General features: G+C 36.3%; 1 protein-coding gene and 1 pseudogene across 4 annotated transcripts in view; both read left to right on the forward strand.

Annotated features, from left to right (window-relative positions):
• LOC108298313 (phosphorylase b kinase regulatory subunit alpha, skeletal muscle isoform) overlaps positions 1–17,248 on the forward strand; it is a 108,652-nt gene extending 91,404 nt beyond the window's left edge. The window contains exons 24-29 of one of the 3 annotated variants that reach the window (XM_017521007.2): positions 7,370–7,448; positions 7,588–7,717; positions 9,705–9,806; positions 11,315–11,430; positions 11,559–11,597; positions 16,003–17,247. In XM_017521007.2, the coding sequence (XP_017376496.1) occupies positions 7,370–7,448; positions 7,588–7,717; positions 9,705–9,806; positions 11,315–11,430; positions 11,559–11,597; positions 16,003–16,122 (586 nt within the window). In that variant the 3' untranslated portion in view covers positions 16,123–17,247. Of the gene's footprint in view, positions 1–7,369; positions 7,449–7,587; positions 7,718–9,704; positions 9,807–11,314; positions 11,431–11,558; positions 15,266–16,002 lie in introns of those variants that run through there. The other 2 variants (XM_017521009.2, XM_037735723.1) reach the window with 2 other exon arrangements.
• On the forward strand, positions 12,977–15,265 carry LOC108298314 (annotated as a pseudogene). Its single transcript, XR_001822541.1, has one exon. The product of XR_001822541.1 is annotated as a heat shock cognate 71 kDa protein-like (transcript).
• Positions 17,249–18,256: the final 1,008 nt, after the last annotated feature.

Consider the following 18,256-nt stretch of genomic DNA (forward strand, 5'->3'; position numbering starts at 1 on the left):
AAAAACAAATAACATTCAACAGAGTTCCAATACATCTGGCAGCAGACTTTTCAGTGGAAACTTTACAGGCCAGGAGAGAGTGGCATCACATATTTAAAGTGCTGAAGATAGCTTGGATCACAGGTTCACACCTGTAATCCAAGCATTTTGGGAGGCCAAGGCAGGTGGATCACCTGAGGTCAGGAGTTCGAGACCAGCCTGGCCAACATGGTGAAACACCATCTCTACTAAAAACAAAAAATTAGCCAGGCATGGTGGTGCATGCCTGTAGTCCCAGCTACTTGGGAGGCTGAGGCAGGAGAATTGCTTGAACCTGGGAGGTGGAGGCTGCAGTGAGCCAAGATCACACCACTGCATTCCAGCCTGGGCAACAGAGCAAGTCTTCATCTCAAAAAATAATAATAATAAAGTAAAATAAAGTGCTGAAGGAAAAAAATGTATTCTAGAATAGTGCATCCATTGAAAATGTCCATCAAACATGAAGGAGAAATAATGACTTTCCCAAACAAACAGAAGCTGAGGGACTTCATCAACACTAGACCTGTTCTAAAGAAATACTAAAGGGAGTTTTTCAACCTGAAAGAAAAGGATGTTAATGAGCAGTCAGAAATCATCTGAAGGTACAAAACTCACTGATAATAGCAAGTACAGAGAGCAACATTGTAATTGTGGTGTGTAGACTATTCATATCTTGAGTAGAAAGTTTAGGATGAACCAATCAAAAATAATAACTGCAACAATTTTTCAAGACATAGTACAATAAAATACAAATACAAACAACAAAAAGTGAAAAGCATGGGGACAAAATTAAGGGATAGATTCTTCATTAGCTTTCTCTTTGCTTATTTGTTAGTTTGTTTATACAATCAGTGTTATGTTGTCATCAGTTTAAAATAATGGATTATAAGATATTATTTGCAAGCCTGATGGGAACCTGAAATCAAAAAACATACAACAGATACACAAAAAATGAAATTAAAACACACCAATACCTTCACTATTTGATTGTTGCAAAAGTAATTGCAGTTTCAGACCGTGAATTTTAAATCATTTTAACTAGCTTGAACACATCTTTATTAATCAAAATAGGAACCATTACGATCAACACATTTTTGCCAATGAGAAATAAGTATGTTTATTCCTGTAGCATAAAAATCCATGCTTTGAATTCAACAAACTCTTGGAAAGCATTTTTCGTGTCCTGCTGGTTATGGAAGCGTTTTCCCTGCAAAAAGTTGTCGAGATGCTTGAAGAAGTGGTAGTCAGGTGACGAGAAGTCAGGTGAATATGGTGGATGAGGCAAAACTTCATAGCCCATTCATTCAACTTTTGAAGTGTTGGTTGTGTGACGTGCGCCCAGGCGTTGTCATGGAAAAGAATTGGGCCTTTTCTGTTGACCAATGCCAGCTGCAGACACTGCAGTTTTTAGTGCATCTCACAGATTTGCTGAGCATATTTCTCAGATGTAATGCTTTTACTGGGATTCAGAAAGCTGTAGTGGATCAGATGGGCAGCAGACCACCAAACAGTGACTATGACTTTTTTGGGGTGCAGGTTTGGCTTTGGGAAGTGCTTTCGAGTTTCTTCTCAGTCCAACCACTGAGCTGGTTATCGCTGGTTGTCATGTAAAATCCACTTTTCATTGCATGTCACAATCCGATCAAGAAAGGTTCATTGTTGTTGCATAGAATAAGAGAAGATGACACTTCAAAATGATTTTTTTTAATTTTCACTCAGCTCATGAGGTACCCACTTATCAAGCTTTTTCACCTTTTCAATTTACTTCAAGTGCCAAGTGACTGACTGTAGAATGGTTGATGCTGAGTTCTTCGGCAACTTCTTGTGTAGTTGTAAGAGAATCAGCTTCAACGATTGCTCTCAGTTGGTCGTTGTCAACTATCAATGGCCCACCACTATGCTCCTCATCTTCAAGATTCTCATCTCCTTTGCAAAACTTCTTGAACCACCACTGCATTGTACATTTGTCAGCAGTTCCTGGGCCAAATGCGTTATTGATACTGCAAGTTGTCTCGACTTCTTTACCACCTATTTTGAACTCAAATAAGAAAATCACTTGAACTTGCTTTTTGTCTAACATCATTTCCATAGCAAGTAATGTTATTAGCAAAAAAATGCCCATTAAAACAATGTATAACATAACCACATTTATTTAAGAATGTATGTCAGTATCAAACGGCAAATTTCAACAATGCAAAAACTGCAATTACTTTTGCACTCACCTAATAAGAGGAAGATAGGAAGGAAGGAAAGAAGAAAGAGAAGACTGCAAAATAACCAGCAAACAAATAACAAAATGGCAGGAGTAAGTCCTTACTTATAAATAATAACATTGAATGCAAATGGATTAAACTCTCCAATCAAAAGACAGAGAGCAACTGAATGGATTAAAAAAAAATAAGACCCAATGATCTATTTCCTATAAGAAACACACTTCACCTATAGAGACACACAGCAACTGAAAATAAAGGGATAGAAAAAGATATTTCATGCCAATGGAAACAAAGAGCGGGAGTTGTTATATCACATGAAATAGACTGCAAGACAAAAACTATAGAAAGAGACAAAGAAGGCCATTATATTAATGATAAATGAGTCTATTCAGCAAGAGGATATAGCAATTGTAGACGTATATGCACCTAACACTGGAGTGTTACTTAGCTGTAGTAAGTAAATATTACTAGAGCTAAGAGACAGACCCCAATATAATAATAGCTGGAGACTTCATCACCCCACTTTCAACATTGGACAGTTCATCCAGACAGATAATAAACACCAGACTTTATCTGCACTATAGACCAAATGGACCTAATAGATATTTACAAGACATTTCATCAAATGGCTGCAGTATACACATTCTTCTCCTCAGCACATGGATTATTTTCAAGGACATACCATATGTTAGGCCACAAAATAAGTCTTTAAAAATTACCCCAAAAATGAAGATATTAAGTACCTTCTGTTACCACAATGGAATAAAATTAGAAATCAACATCAAGAGGAATTTTGGAAACTATACAAACATATGGAAATTAAGTAATATGCTCCTGAATGACTAGTGGGTCTATAAAAAAGTTAAGAAGAAAATTAAAAATTTTCTTAAAATAAATGATAATGGAAATACAACATACTAGAACCTATGAGATATGATGAAAGCAGTACTAAGAGAAAAGACTATAGCTATAAGCACCAATGAAAAGGTAGAAAAACCTCAAATATACAACCCAACAATGCATCTTAACTAGAAAGGAAAAGCAGACCAAACCCAAAATCGCATGAAAAGAAATAAAGATCAGAGCAGAAATAAAATAAATCGAAACAAAGAAAGAGATCATTAGGATCATTAGAGACTACTGTGAGCAACTATATGCCAATAAATTGGAAAATCTAGGAGAAATGGTTAAATTAATAGATACATACAACCAACCAAGATTGACCTATGCAGAAACCCAAAACCTGAATAGACCAATAAGAAGTAAAAAATCAAAGCCATAATTAAAAAGTCTTCCAGCAAAGAAAAGCCCAGAATCTGATGGTTTCACTGCTAAATATTACCAAACATTTAAATAAGAACTAATGCCAATCCTACTCAAACTATTCTGAAAATTAGAGGAGTAGGGAATACTTCCAAACTCCTTCTATGAGGCCAGTATTACCCCGATATCCAAACGAGACAAAGACACACTATAAAAAGAAAACTGCAAGCCAATATTCCTGATAAGTATTGATGCAAAAATTCTCAACAAAATACTAGCAAACTGAATTCAACAACACTTTAAAAAGATCATTTATCATGACCAAGTGGGATTTATACCGGGGATGCAAGGATGGTTAACATACACAAATCAATTAATGTGATACATCATGTCCACAGAATGAAAGATGAAAAACATGATCATTTCAATTAATGCTGAAAAAGCATTTGATAAAATCCAACATCCTTCATGATTTAAAAAAAAAAAAGCCTGTAAAAACTGGGTATAGAAGGAACATACAATAAAACATACATATACAACAGACTCATGGCTAGTATCATTCTGAATGGGGAAAAAACTGAAAGCCTTTCCTCTTAAATCTGGAACACAACAAGGATGCCCACTTTCACCACCCATTTTGAACTCAAATAAGAAAATCACTTGAACTTGCTTTTTGTCTAACATCATTTCCATAGCAAGTAATAAGTTATTAGCAAAAAAATGCCCATTAAAACAACATACTATATTATTAAACATATTACTGGAATTCATAGCTAAAACAATCAGATAAGAGAAAGAAATTAAAGGCATCCAAACTGGAAAAGAAGAATTCAAGTTATCCTTCTTTGCTGATGATATGATCTTATATTTGGAAAAAAGATTCCACACAAAAAGACTATTAGAACTGATAAATTCAGAAAAGTTGCAGGATACAAAATCAACATACAAAAATCAATAGTAGCATTTCCATATGCCAACAGCAGACAGTCTGAGAAAGAAATCAAGAAAGTAATCCAATTTATAGTAACTATAAATAAAATAAAATACTAGGAATTAACCAAATAAGTGAAAGATCTCTGCAATGAAAACTATAAAACATTGATGAAACATAAAGGACACTAAAAAATTGAAGACCTTTCATGTTCATAGATTGAAAGAATCAATATATTAAAATGTCCATATTACCCAAAGCAATCTATAGATTCTATGCAATCCCTATCAAAATATCAAGGATATTCTTCACTGAAATAGAAAAACAATTCTGAAATTTATATGGAGCCACAAAAGACTCAGACTAGCCAAAGCTACATTGAGCAAAAAGAATAAAACTGGAGGAATTACATTACCTGACTTTGAATTATACTACAGAGTGACAGTAACCAAAAAAGTATGTTACTGGCATAAAAACAACAAGACACATAGACCAAAGTAACAGAATAAAGAACCCAGAAAAGAATTCATAGATCTACAGTGAATTCATTTTTGACAGAAGTTCCAAGTACATACACTATGAAAAGGACAATCTCTTCAATAAATGGTTCTGGGAAAACTGGATATCCCTATCCAGAATGAAACTAGACCCCGATCTCTCTCCATACAAAAATCCAATCAAAATGGAATAAGGACTTAAATCTAAGACCTCAAGCCATGAAACTACCACAAGAAAATATTGGAGAAACTTTCCACAACATTGGACTGGGAAAAGATTTCTTGAGTAATATCCCACAAGCCCAGGCAACCAAAGCAAAAATGGTCATATGAGATCACAACAAGTTATAAAGCTTTCACACAGCAAAGGAAACAGTCAGCAACGTGAAGAGACAACCCACAGAATAGGAGACAATATTTGCAAACTACCCATCTGGTAAGGGAGTAATAACCAGAATGTATAAGGACCTCAAACAACTGTGTAGGAAAAAATTCTAATAGTCTGCTTTAAAAATGGGCAAAAGGTCTGAATAGACATTTCTCAAAAGAAGACGTACAAATGGCAAACATGCATATGAAAAGGTGCTCAACATCATTGATCATCAGAGAAATGCAAATCAAAACTACAATGAAGTATCATCTCACTCCAGTTAAATGGCTTTTATACAAAAGACAAGCAATAACAAATGTTGGCAAGGATGTGGAGAAAAGGGAACCCTCATATATTGTTGGTAGGAATGTAAATTAGTACAACTACTATGGAGAACAGTTTGGAGGTTTCTGAAAAAAGCTAAAAATAGAGCTACCATACAATCCAGCAATCCTACTGCTGGGTATATACCCAAAGAAAGAAAATTGGTATATTGATGAAATATCTGCACTCCTATGTTTATTTCATCAGTATTCACAATAGCCAAGATTTAGAAGCAACCTAAATGTCCATCAGTAGATGAATAAATCAAGAAAATATAGTACACATATACAAGGGAGTACTGCCAGATCCAAAAAAGAATGAGATCCTGCCATTTGTAACAACATGGATGGAACTGGAGGTCATTATGTCAAGGGAAGTAAGCCAGACACAGAAAGACAAAGTTCACATGTTCTTACTAATTTTTGGGAGCTAAAAATCAAAACAATTGAACTCATGGAGATGGAAAGTAGAATGATGGTTACCAAAAGACTGGGAAGGGTAGTGGGGGAGATGGGAGATGGGGATGGTTAATGGGTACAAAAAATAGTTCAAGAGAATGAATAAGATCTAGTATTTGATAGCACGATAGGGAGACTATGGTCAAAATAATTTAATTCTGCATTTTAAAATAACTAAAAGAGTATAATCGAATTGTTTGTAACACAAAAGATAAATTCTTGATTAGATGGATACCCCATTTACCCTGATGTAATTATTATGTCAAATGCCTGTATCAAAATATCTAATGCACTCCAGAAATATATATACCCACTGTATACCCACAAAATTTTTTTTTTTAATTTAAAGAAAAGAATTTGAGGAGAGGACACAAATCAACCCATAAAATCATGCTTCTGGCAAAAAGGATATTTTTTGTATCAGTTTTGTGACACTGTAGGCAATCCAAAGAAGATGGCATGGTTCATGCCCCAGAGTGTTTTATGTCATCAGGAGAATCAGAAGTGTGGAAGGATGTGTGTATACCTGTGTGTATATGTGTGTGTGTGCATGTGTGAGTGCACATGCGTGAATTGATGAAGCTATAGAAAATCAAATAACTCTATCAAGTGTGATTGTAAATTAATAAAATGATTTCAAAAAGACACAGCTAGTATTCCATTGTTGGAGTGGGATGCTGAAGAGATGTTGGTTAAAGAAGAAATACATTCTAATGTTCAGTAGCAGAGTAGGGTGACTATTGTTAACAACAATGTATTGTATATTTCAAAATAACCAGAAGAGAGGACTTGAAATGTTCCCAGCCCAAAGAAATGGTAAATGCTCAAGGTGATGGGTACCTTAAGAACGCTGACTTGATCATTACACATCCTATGTATGTAAGAAAACATCACATGTACCCCATAAATATGTAGAAATATTGTGTATTACCAAAAAAGCACTGCTTAAAATTAATTTAGTACTTTGTAGCCATAATAGTTACTTGTCAGATGTTAAAAGCTAACTATAAAAGACTAGTCTAGAAGAACATCATGGTGTGAATTTTAAATACATTTTGAAGGAGGAAGACAATCCAGGTTTAGAAAGAAGAGAGCAGAGCTCCTCTGAGTTGATATGGGCCAGAGTGATTTCAGGAGGCAACGAATGAGCTTTGAAGTTTGAAAGAATCAGAATGCTACTATGATGAAATGTTGAGGCAGTGACTTGGACTTGTGTAAAGCTGCTTCATTTTTTCAACATATTTACAATTAAGCGATTGTAGAATATTGTCTTTCTTCACTGTCTTCTTCCTCAGACCTTTGCCCTATGAGGTGCTCACTCAGCTGATAGATGAAGCCAGTGAAGGTGATATGAGCATTTCAATCCTTACACAGGTGAGAAAAGAATTATAAAGCCTAATCTGGTGATTGATATTTTAAAGTTTGTTTTCAATTGATCTGGCAATTTTCAAAGACAACAAAATAGGCATTGTGAGATCTAGGCCATTTTTTTGTCTATGTCTACTCTGTGCAGGAAATAATGGTGTATCTTGCCATGTATATGCGAACCCAGCCTGGCCTCTTTGCTGAAATGTTTCGACTTCGAATTGGTCTAATCATACAAGTTATGGCAACAGAGCTGGCCCACTCCCTTCGATGTTCAGGTACTTAATTCAGTAACTATTTTAGGTAGAATCCACTTTTGATGTAGGTCTTTGGAGTTCAGAAGCTGGATATGGCAATCTTGTTCCCGTTAGTCACTATTTATACAAGTCAAGGAGCTGATAAGATGGCACATCAGTTCTGCAGCTTCAGAATGCCATCTCTTGGGGGTTCTTCACTCCAAATCCTTCTTATCACTCTTTGCTAACTTCATTTCTCTCACTCTGGAGAGTACTTGAGTGTAACAGACTGGTTGGGTTCAGATTTAGGCAGTGGAGCTTCTGTATACCAAGAATGAGTCACTACATCAGTGGATCATGGTGTCAGTATTCTGTCTAGTCACCATCATGATTCAATAAAGGAAAATGATGTTTTTATTAACATCTATCTGACAAGACTCTATTTGAAATTAAATATAGGTATATTTGGCAAGATAAAAGTTTTAGTTAGAAGAATGGTTGGGGCCTATAAAAGCTGTAAGGCAGAATAGTATAAAGTATGAAGGGGAAAAATAGACCCCTATGGCATGATTCCTTATTCCATTAGCATTTGTTTGACTTCAACAAGAATGGCAAAATAATACAGATAGGGATGGCACAGAAAAATAAAATCAAAATTGAAAAACTCAATTTTAGCCATTCTGTCTGTTAAATTTCTCCCAAAAGACTTTTAATCGAGCTGTTAACAAGTAGCTAAATTTATCAGTTTGAGTCAAACCTAACTCAAACACATGAGATAATTTATATTTAAATAACTCTTTGCTGGAAGAGAGTTAACAATTATTTTATACCTACCATATGACAAATACTGTGCTTTTTGCTTTACATTTACATAAATTGTGTCATTTAATCATTACAAGAACCCTCTGGAGAGGAAGGTATTATTGTGTCACTTTTACCAATAAAGAAACTGAAACTCAAGAAGGTTAACTAACTTCCCCAAAGTAACATAGCTAGTAAATAGTGGAATTTGAGTCCGAGTCTACCTGATTGCAAATGGTTCCCAGTTCAGTACACTGTTATATATAAACATTATAGAGTATTCTGTAGTTGTGGTATCAAGGGATGTTTTACAAGAGGATATGATTGCTCAATAATAAACCTTAATAAGGGATAAGCCCCTGAATGTTCACTTTTCCTTAATTGCCTGTTATATTTCTTATTTTCCTATGGATTCATGAAAACCACGGCTCTTTATTGCTTATAGGATAAAGTCAAGATCCCTGGGTCTGATATTTAATACCTGGCCTTTATCTTCTACTCCCACAATACTTCCCACTAACTTTGTCAGTCTTGGTCCTTGGAAATTGATGTCTCCATTGATTTCAAAGGCACTTATTGTCTGTACCTCTCATTTGGCACATAGTATATGCAATGTTTTATTGTTGTTTATCTTGTTTACATGTTCCATCACTCCCAAAGAGATAGATTCTCAAGGATAGGTATCATGTCATCATACCTACTTGTACTAATGTTACTTAAAATGATGACCTGCATGTAGACAACTTTTAATAATGTATGATGTTGATTAACAAGTTCAAGTTTATTGAACTTATATTCATAATTTCATGGATTCAGATCTATTCTAAGTCTCTATTATTTCCAGACTGAGAAGTTTTAATTATTTTAGTCTATCAGCATATGTACATTCATTGCTTTTCTCTGAATGGCCTCCATTTCCATGGTTCTTCTTTCATTCTTCCCACCTTCAAATAAAGATTTTACTAAGTACCCTAATGGTGTGGAGGGGTTGTGAAGAAGAAATCAATTACCTGGCTAATCCACAAACTGGATAGTCAGTCCTTAAATAATTAAAAATCTATGGCAGTAAGAATACCTAAGCAGTAGGGTGCTACCAATTTATTTTGTAATTCTGTTCTTCCAATCAAGTGACTCAGAAATTCTAAGCAAGAAATCAAATAGAGAAAATATAGAGAGGGCATGGCAGGCAAATTAGAACTCCTTCTGTTCTAACATTTCTGCTGACTAGCTGAGGAAGCCATGGAGGGCCTGATGAATCTCAGTCCTTCAGCCATGAAGAATCTCCTGCATCACATTCTCAGTGGCAAGGAGTTTGGAGTGGAACGAAGTGGTGAGATTGAATAACCGCATTTTCATTTCATACTGTTCTAAGTGTCTCGTTGGTTTTAAAATGTTTTTCCTTCATCACGGAAACCTTTTGCCCCAAATAAATAAACTCAAATATATAAAACAGAAACCAGCTGGGTGCGATGGCTCACACCTGTAATCCCACCACTTTGGGAGGCTGAGGCGGGCGGATTACCTGAGGGCGGGAGTTCAAGACCAGCCTGACCAACATGGAGAAACCACATCTTTAAAAAAAATTAAAATTAAAATTAAAAATTAAAAAAAAAAAGAAACCAAGCTGTCTTCTGGAACAAGATTTGGAAACCACTATATTTTTCCTTAAATGATATATCAATTAAGTGGATTGACTGCTATCATCTTTCTTTTCTTTTCTTTTCTTTTCTTTTCTTTTCTTTTCTTTTCTTTTCTTTTCTTTTTTGTGATGGAGCCTCACTCTGTCGCGAAGCTGGAGTGCAGTGGCGCGATCTCAGCTCGCTGCAACCTCTGCCTCCCAGTTCAAGCTATTCTCATGCTTCAGCCTCCCAAGTAGCTGGGATTACAGGCACACACCACCACACCCAGCAAATTTTGTATTTTTAGTAGAGATGGGGTTTCACCATGTTGGCCAGGATGGTCTCAATCTCCTGACCTTGTGATGCACCTGCCTCAGCCTCCCAAAGTGCTGGGATTACAGGTGTGAGCCACCACACCCGGCCCATGTTTCATTTTTAACTGTTTTATTGATTTCCTTACATTATCCTATGTCTCCACTTTAGGACAACTAGCAACCCATATCATCTGAAACTTTCTTGTATTCTAATTGCAAATAATTCAGTAGTTCTTACAGTGTTGTATTATGTGTGTATGTGTGTAGCTGCTTACGGTACATCTAATGTACCCCATTCAATTTTAAACTTACAAATTAATAGTCCACCTGCATTTGTGGTTTTGGTTTGATTTGGCATTGCATACCGAAAGCAGCAAAGCAAATGAGAAGCAGTCATCTCCCGTGCTCAACTTTCAGGGTTAGGGTAAATAGATATACAGTCAGATGGATGGGTGTCAGACCTTAGAGTGCTAAAACAAAGTTAAAAAGCAGTGTATTTCAAGCTGAGGATCTTGCTAAAATGCAGATTCTGATTCAGTAGCTCTGCAGTGGGACCTGAGATTCTACTAATGGGTTCCTAGATGGTACTGATGCTGCTGGTCCATGGACCACATTTCAAATAGTGAGGTTATAGTTTTTAAATTAATTTAAGCAAGGGGAGAGATGCCAGATGTAGGTGATGGGGAGGAAGGCAGCAAATCACACTGCCCCGTGTGTACCTATGCAATAATCTTGCATGTTCTTCACATGTACCCCAAAACCTAAAATGCAATAAAATAAATAAATGGGAAAAAATTAATTAATTTAAAAACAAGGATATATATCAAAGTTTTTTTAAACATGATGGGGAAGAAATGGAACCTTATTATCCTCTCTCTTTCTCTTTAATCTCTTGTATTATATAGTTCGTCCCACTGATTCAAATGTCAGTCCTGCTATTTCTATCCATGAGATTGGTGCTGTTGGAGCAACCAAAACAGAACGAACTGGGATCATGCAGTTAAAAAGTGAGATAAAGCAGGTAAGCTACTACTTGGGACATTAGCTGGGATATTGCCGTGTTTAAGAACATTCTTTTGGAATCAGACTTTGTTGGGTCATTTATTTTGTTTCACACCCTGAGTTTAATTTGAGCCATTTATTTTTCAGGTGGAATTTCATAGACTGTCAATCTCAGCTGAGAGTCAGGTGATGAAACAACTAGGGATTATTTAACATGGTTTAACTTACCTTTAGTTCTATATAACCTGCATGAGTTCATGGCTTTTTTACAAATAATATAACAAGTCATGGAGTAGATTGTTTGAATTGCCTTTATAATAGTCATTTTGCATATAGCTTTCCTTTTTCTGGACCAAACTACTTTGCTAATTTTAGAAGGAAAGTAACTTGTATCTGATAACAAGAAATTGAAACCCTGAGTTTCTCTTATTAAGAATGATGTGGTTTTGGAATTAATTTTCTTTGTAAAACTAGATTGACTTCAAGCAAAAAGTCTTTGCTTGGCCAAACTTTAGGTGAGCTTCTGAACCTTTTCCTAGGCCCATTTGTGCACTTCCTTGTAAAATCCAGTTTTAGGAAGAGAACCCTGCTAAGTCAGTTTAGCCAGAAATCCCTATCCTTGATATCTGATCATCCTTCACATCTGATCAGGCTCCTCATCTTCTATCACCCCTAGGTGACATCCAATCACCCTGGCCTGTCTTCAACAAGAATCCTTTTAGGATGGTTTAGTCAGAATCCCTACCTCTGATGTTTCCTCTTAGTAATTTTCCATCCCTTATCCATAAATTCCCAGTTGCTTATGTTGTATTTGGAGGGGAGCCCAATCTCTCTCCCTTACTGCAAGACCTCATTGCAATGGTTCCTGTACTTACTAACAGTGGTCCTGAATAAAGTCTTCCTTACCATGCTGTAACAAGTATCATTGAATATTTTTTTTCTTTAACAAGATATGCAAAAGGTGTTGTGGACACATAGAGGGAGAAACATCTAAATCAGTCTGGGAGATACTGGAATTCACTAAGTACCATGTTTGTAGCCTCTTAATTTTTCCTGCAGGTGAGAATAGAGTGGTTACATTATACAAAGAAATAGTTAACATAAGCTTCCATAGCTTGTTTTTAAAACTCTAGGAAGTAATGTGGTTTCAAGATCTCCAAGTTGAGAAAATACTGATTTGGCCTCTTAGAAACACATTTTATGAAAAGCTTAAAACTACTCCTCCTGCTTTCAGAATAGAATTATGATAGCTTACAGTATTGAAGCCTCTGGAAGAGGAGAGGTGAAATGGAAATTTGGAGTTTTATTTTTGGTTTTAGTTTTTTAGCACTGGGGTTTCACTATGTTGTCCAGGCTGGAGTGCAGTGGCTATTCACAGGCACAAAATCCTGGATTCATGCAATCCTTCTACCTCAGTCTCCTCAGTGGGTGGGACTAAGGCATGTCACCACCTTGCTATTTGTTTTCTTTTTTAAAGGAATTAGAAACCATTTAGAAGGACAGTGAGCCAACGCTTGAAGCTTGATTTGAAGTAGCTTGAGTACACTCATCAAATACCCTATGGCATTTATATTTATGCAAGAATAAGTATGGCACTCATCGAATTATCCTGCAGCTCTTGGGATTCCAGTGGCTTTCTTCATTGTTGGAGCCAGGCCTACATGCCAGCAACCATGTCGAAGGGTCCTGCCGTTCGTATTGATCTTGGCACCACCTACTCTTGTATGGGTGTTTTCTGGCATGGGAAAGTAGAAATAATTGCTTTGTGTGTGATCAGGGAAACTGAATCATTCCAAGCTATGTTGCCTTTACAGACACTGAACTATTGATTGGTATTGCCACAAAGAATCAAGTTGCAATGAACCCCACCAACACGGTTTTTGATGCCAAACATCTGATTGGACACAGATTCGATGATGTTGTTGTCCAGTCTGATATGAAGCATTGGCCCTTCATGGTGGTGAATGATGCTGGCAGGCCCAAGGTCCAAGTAGAATACAACAGAGAGACCAAAAGCTTCTATCCAGAGGAGGTATCCTCTATGGTTCTGACAAAGGTGAAGGAAATTGCAGAAGCCTACCTTGGAAGACTGTTACCAATGCTGTGGTCACAGTGCCAGCTTATTTTAATAACTCTCACGGTCAGGCTAGCAAAGATGCTGGAACTATTGCTGGTCTCAATGTACTTAGAATCATTAATAAGCCAAATGCTGCTGCTATTGCCTACAGCTTAGACAAAAAGGTTGGAACAGAAAGAAATGTGTTAATCTTTGACCTGGGAGGCGGCACTTTTGATGTGTCAATCCTCACTATTGGGGATGGAATCTTTGAGGTGAAGCCTACAGCCGGAGACACCTACTTGGGTGGAGAAGATTTTAATAACCAAATGATCAACCATTTTATTGCTGAGTTCAAGCACAAGCATAAGAAGGACATAAGTGAGAACAAGAGAGCAGTAAGACACCTCCATACTGCTTGTGAGTGTGCTCAGTGTACTCTCTCTTCCAGCACCCAGGCCAATATTGAGATCAATTCTCTCTAGGAAGGAATCGACTTCTGTACCTCCATTACCCATACCCAATTTGAAAAATTGAATGCTGACCTGTTCCATGGCACCCTAGACTCCAAAGAGAAGGCCCTTCAAGATGCCAAACTAGACAAGTCACAGATTCATGATACTGTCCTGGTTGGTGGTTCTACTCACATCCCCAAGATTCAGAAGACTCTCCAAGACTTCTTCAATGGAAAAGAACTGAATAAGAGCATCAACCCTGATGAAGCTGTTACTTATGGTGCAGCTGTCCGGGCCACCATCCTGTCTGGAGACAAGTCTGAAAATGTTCAAGATTTGCTGCTTTTGATGTCACTCCTCTTTCCCTTGGTATTGAAACTGCTGGTGGAGTAATGACTGTCCTCCTCAAGTGTAATACTACCATTCCTACCAAGCAGACACAGACCTTCACTAGCTATTCTGACAACCAGCCTGGTGTGCTTATTCAGGTTTATGAAGGTGAGCGTGCCATGACCAAGGATAACAACCTGCCTGGCAAGCTTGAACTCACAGGCATACCTCCTGCGCCCCAATGTGTTCCTCAGATTGAAGTCACTTTTGACATTGATGCCAATGGCATCCTCAATATGTCTGCTGTGGACGAGAGTACAGGAAAAGAGAACAAGATTACTATCACTAATGACAAGGGCTGTTTGAGCAAGGAAGACATTGAACGTATGGTCCAGGAAGCTGAGAAGTACAAAGCTGAAGATGAGAAGCAGAGGGACAAAGTATCATCTAAGAGTTCACTTGAGTCCTGTGCATTCAACATGAAAGCAACTGTCAAAGATGAGAAACTTCAATGCAAGATTAACGATGAGGACAAACAGAAGATTCTGGACAAGTGTAATGAAATTATCAGCTGGCTCAGTAAGAATCAGACTGCTGAGAAGGAAGAATTTGAACATCAGCAGAAAGAGCTGGAGGAAGTCTGCAACCCCATCATCACCAAGCTGTACCAGAGTGCAGGAGGCATGCCAGGAGGAATGCCTGGGGATTCCCTGGTGGTGGAGCTCCTCCCTCTGGTGGTGCTTCCTCAGGGCCCACCATTGAAGAGGTTGATTAAGCCAACCCAAGTATAGATGTAGCATTGTTCCACACATGTAAAACACTGAAGGACCTAAATTTGTAGCAAATTCTGTGGCAGTTTTAAAAAGTTCAGCTGCTATAGTAAGTTACTGGGCATTCTCAATACTTGAATATGGAACATATGCACATGGGAAGGAAATAACATTGCACTTTATAAACACTGTATTGTAAGTGGAAAATGCAATGTCTTAAATAAAACTATTTAAAATTGGCACACAGAAAAAGAGTAAGTACGGCAGTAGAATAAGAAAGAGTCTTGTGTTCACTTTACAGTTTTCTCAAATAATTTGAATAATATGAACATTTTCCTATTTGAAAGGTGAAAGAACTACATTCAGTACTGAATAGTTAATTATACTGGCATTATTAGTAAATAATCTTTGATTTGGTTGAGAGTTATTGGATAAACATTTTATAATGGTTGATAGTCAGCCAATATTACTTATAAGTTCATTATATATTTACAACTTGAAGTGCATGTTCCAAGCTAGATTAATATAATGTTGAGACTTGACCTACCCAGCTACATCATTTATGTTTTTTCTACGCGTTCACTACCTATAGGTTTTCAAGGGAGCCAAAATCACTAGGACTGTAATTTAGAGGATTGAGAGCCCTAAATTTGCATTACTTTCTTATTTCTAAATATTAACTTTCATACTCACCTGCCTGTCTGGTATTTTGTATTGTTCTAAGCCATTTTTTGCCTGTCACTCAAGAATGCCCTCTTTTCTGATTATGGGGAAAAAAACATTTTTAAGGTATATTTATTTCATTTCCCCTCACCATGGCTTCTAGAGTAAAGCTGTTTCATCAGCTTTTTAATGACAATGTGCTGACTACTTACTGAAATAGTCTGTATTTGTACTCTACTAATAACTTTTAAAAATACAAGTAATTGTTGCCTTGCCTCACGTCTTTTAAGTTTTTATTTCTCAATTTTTTCTCATAGTCCAACGGTGGTCATGCCCTGGGTATAGATTTGATGTCACCGTCTTTTCTGGTAACTGCTGTTATATTCTCATATATGCCATTCACATGTGCTTTGAATAAGCTCTTGTATAAATCATGATATATACTGGTTGACTAAAAAAAAATTAATCAAGAATTAAAATAAGTATAAAGCAATTTCATATATGGGGGTGAATCTTTTCATTTATTTCCCAAGAAGTTAGAGAAGGGAGTTCAACTCCAACCTCTTTTTCACTTCAGAAAACAAAATTCAATTTACTGAGTATTGGTTAAGTATATGTTTATTCATTTATTCTTTCAGCTAATACAATTCATTACATACCTACTGTGCACCAGGTATTATACAGCATCAACTGGAAACTTATTCAAAGTGCAAATTCTTGGTCCCACCCTAAGCTTACTGAGTCAGAAAGACTGGGGATAAGGCCCAGCAATCTGTTTTATTTATATGATTCTGATGCATTTTTAAGTTGGAAAACCACTGGGTTAGCTATTCTTCTGATTATAAATTCATTTAGCAAAAATTGAGTGTCAGTTTTGTGCCAGGCACTATGAACAAAACAGATGTGGTCCTTACCGTCATAAAGCTTACAGTTTAGGAAGACTGACCTCTAGTTAAATTTATTTGGTTTAAATCAAAGACTCATAATGGCCTATGAGTTCAGATCTCTCAAGCTGAAGAGATTTAGGCTAGACAATAACCAAACAAAAAATAGAAACTATTGGAAACAATATTAGTATTTTGGTTAACCATAATCAAATATCCTGTAATGAACTAAGACTTCTCCAACTCTGTCATATCCACATTAACATAGGACAAGGGTATAGAAGAAAATTTAAAAACTCAAAATGATTGATATTTGGCTTTGGAAAACAGTCTGAATTGTACTTTATCAGAGATCTATACCCTTTCTGGTTTGACCTCACAATCAACAGCCTAGGATCTTGGTGGTATAAACAAGACAATGAAGATAAATTAAATGGCAGTTCATCTACTCAACAAATCAGTGTGATAGTCACTTGCCAATAAAAGTGTTTAGGGGCTCCTTTCTCTCAACCATTGCACTGGTTGGTGATTTAGGCATTTGACCCAAATTAAGATGTGAAAAGTTCTTTTCTCAGAAAATATTTCTATTATCTTCTATCTTATATTTATTTCTCAATTTAAACTGTTAACCACTTTGCCCAGTGTATTTTATCCTTTACTTAGTATAATTTTTTCAAAGTTCATTATGTTTTAGCATGTATCAAAAGTTTTTTTTTTCATTGCTGAATAATATCCTATTAAATTAATGTACCATATTTTTTATCCATTCATCAGTTGATGGACACCTAGATTGTTTCCACTTTTTGGCTACTATGAATAATTCTACAATGAACCTTCATGTACAAGTTTTTGTATGGAAAAAATGTTTTCACTTCTCTTGGATATATATCTATGAGTGGAAGTGCTGGGTAATATGGTAACTATGTTTCTCACTCTGAAGAACTCCCAGACATTTCCAAAGGGGCTGCACCATTTTACATTTCCACCAGTAATGTATGAGAGTCCCAATTTCTTCACATCTTTGCCAACCCTTACAATTGTCTATCTATCTTTTTTATTATAGCCATCCTAGTGGGTGTGAACTGGTATCTCATTGTGGTTTTGATTTGCATTTCCCTAGTAGATAATAATAAGTGTCTTTTCTTCTACCCAGTGGCCATTTGTTTATCTTCTTTAGAGAAATATCAATTAATATTGGTGCCTATTTTATTTTTTTTTGTCTTTTTATTGTTGAGTTGCAAGGATTCTTTATATATTCTGGATACAAGTCCCTTTTAAGATATGTAATTTGCAAATATTTTCTCCCATCCTTTGGGTTATCTTTTCACTCTCTTAATGGTATTCTTTGAACAACAAAAGTTTTAAATTTTGACAAGGTCCAGTTTGTCTATTTTTTCTGTTGTTACTCATGATGTTTTGGGTATCATATCTAAGAAGGCTTTGCCTAACCCAAGGTCACAAAGATTTATCCTATTTTTTGTTCTAAGGGTTTTATATAGTTAGCTGTCATATTTAGGTCTATGATTATGTTTGGAGGGGTCCCCAAGATCACCCTCAAATTTAATGATTCACTAGGATGACTCATAAGACAGCATGTAGTCATACTCAACTGCTCAGTTTATAGCAGCAAAAGGATACAAGATGCATTGGGCACAGTGTAACTAGAGTCAACAATAATTTATTGTAC

Source organism: Cebus imitator, unplaced genomic scaffold (genome assembly GCF_001604975.1).
Source record: "Cebus imitator isolate Cc_AM_T3 unplaced genomic scaffold, Cebus_imitator-1.0 Scaffold932, whole genome shotgun sequence".
Lineage (NCBI taxonomy): Eukaryota > Metazoa > Chordata > Mammalia > Primates > Cebidae > Cebus > Cebus imitator.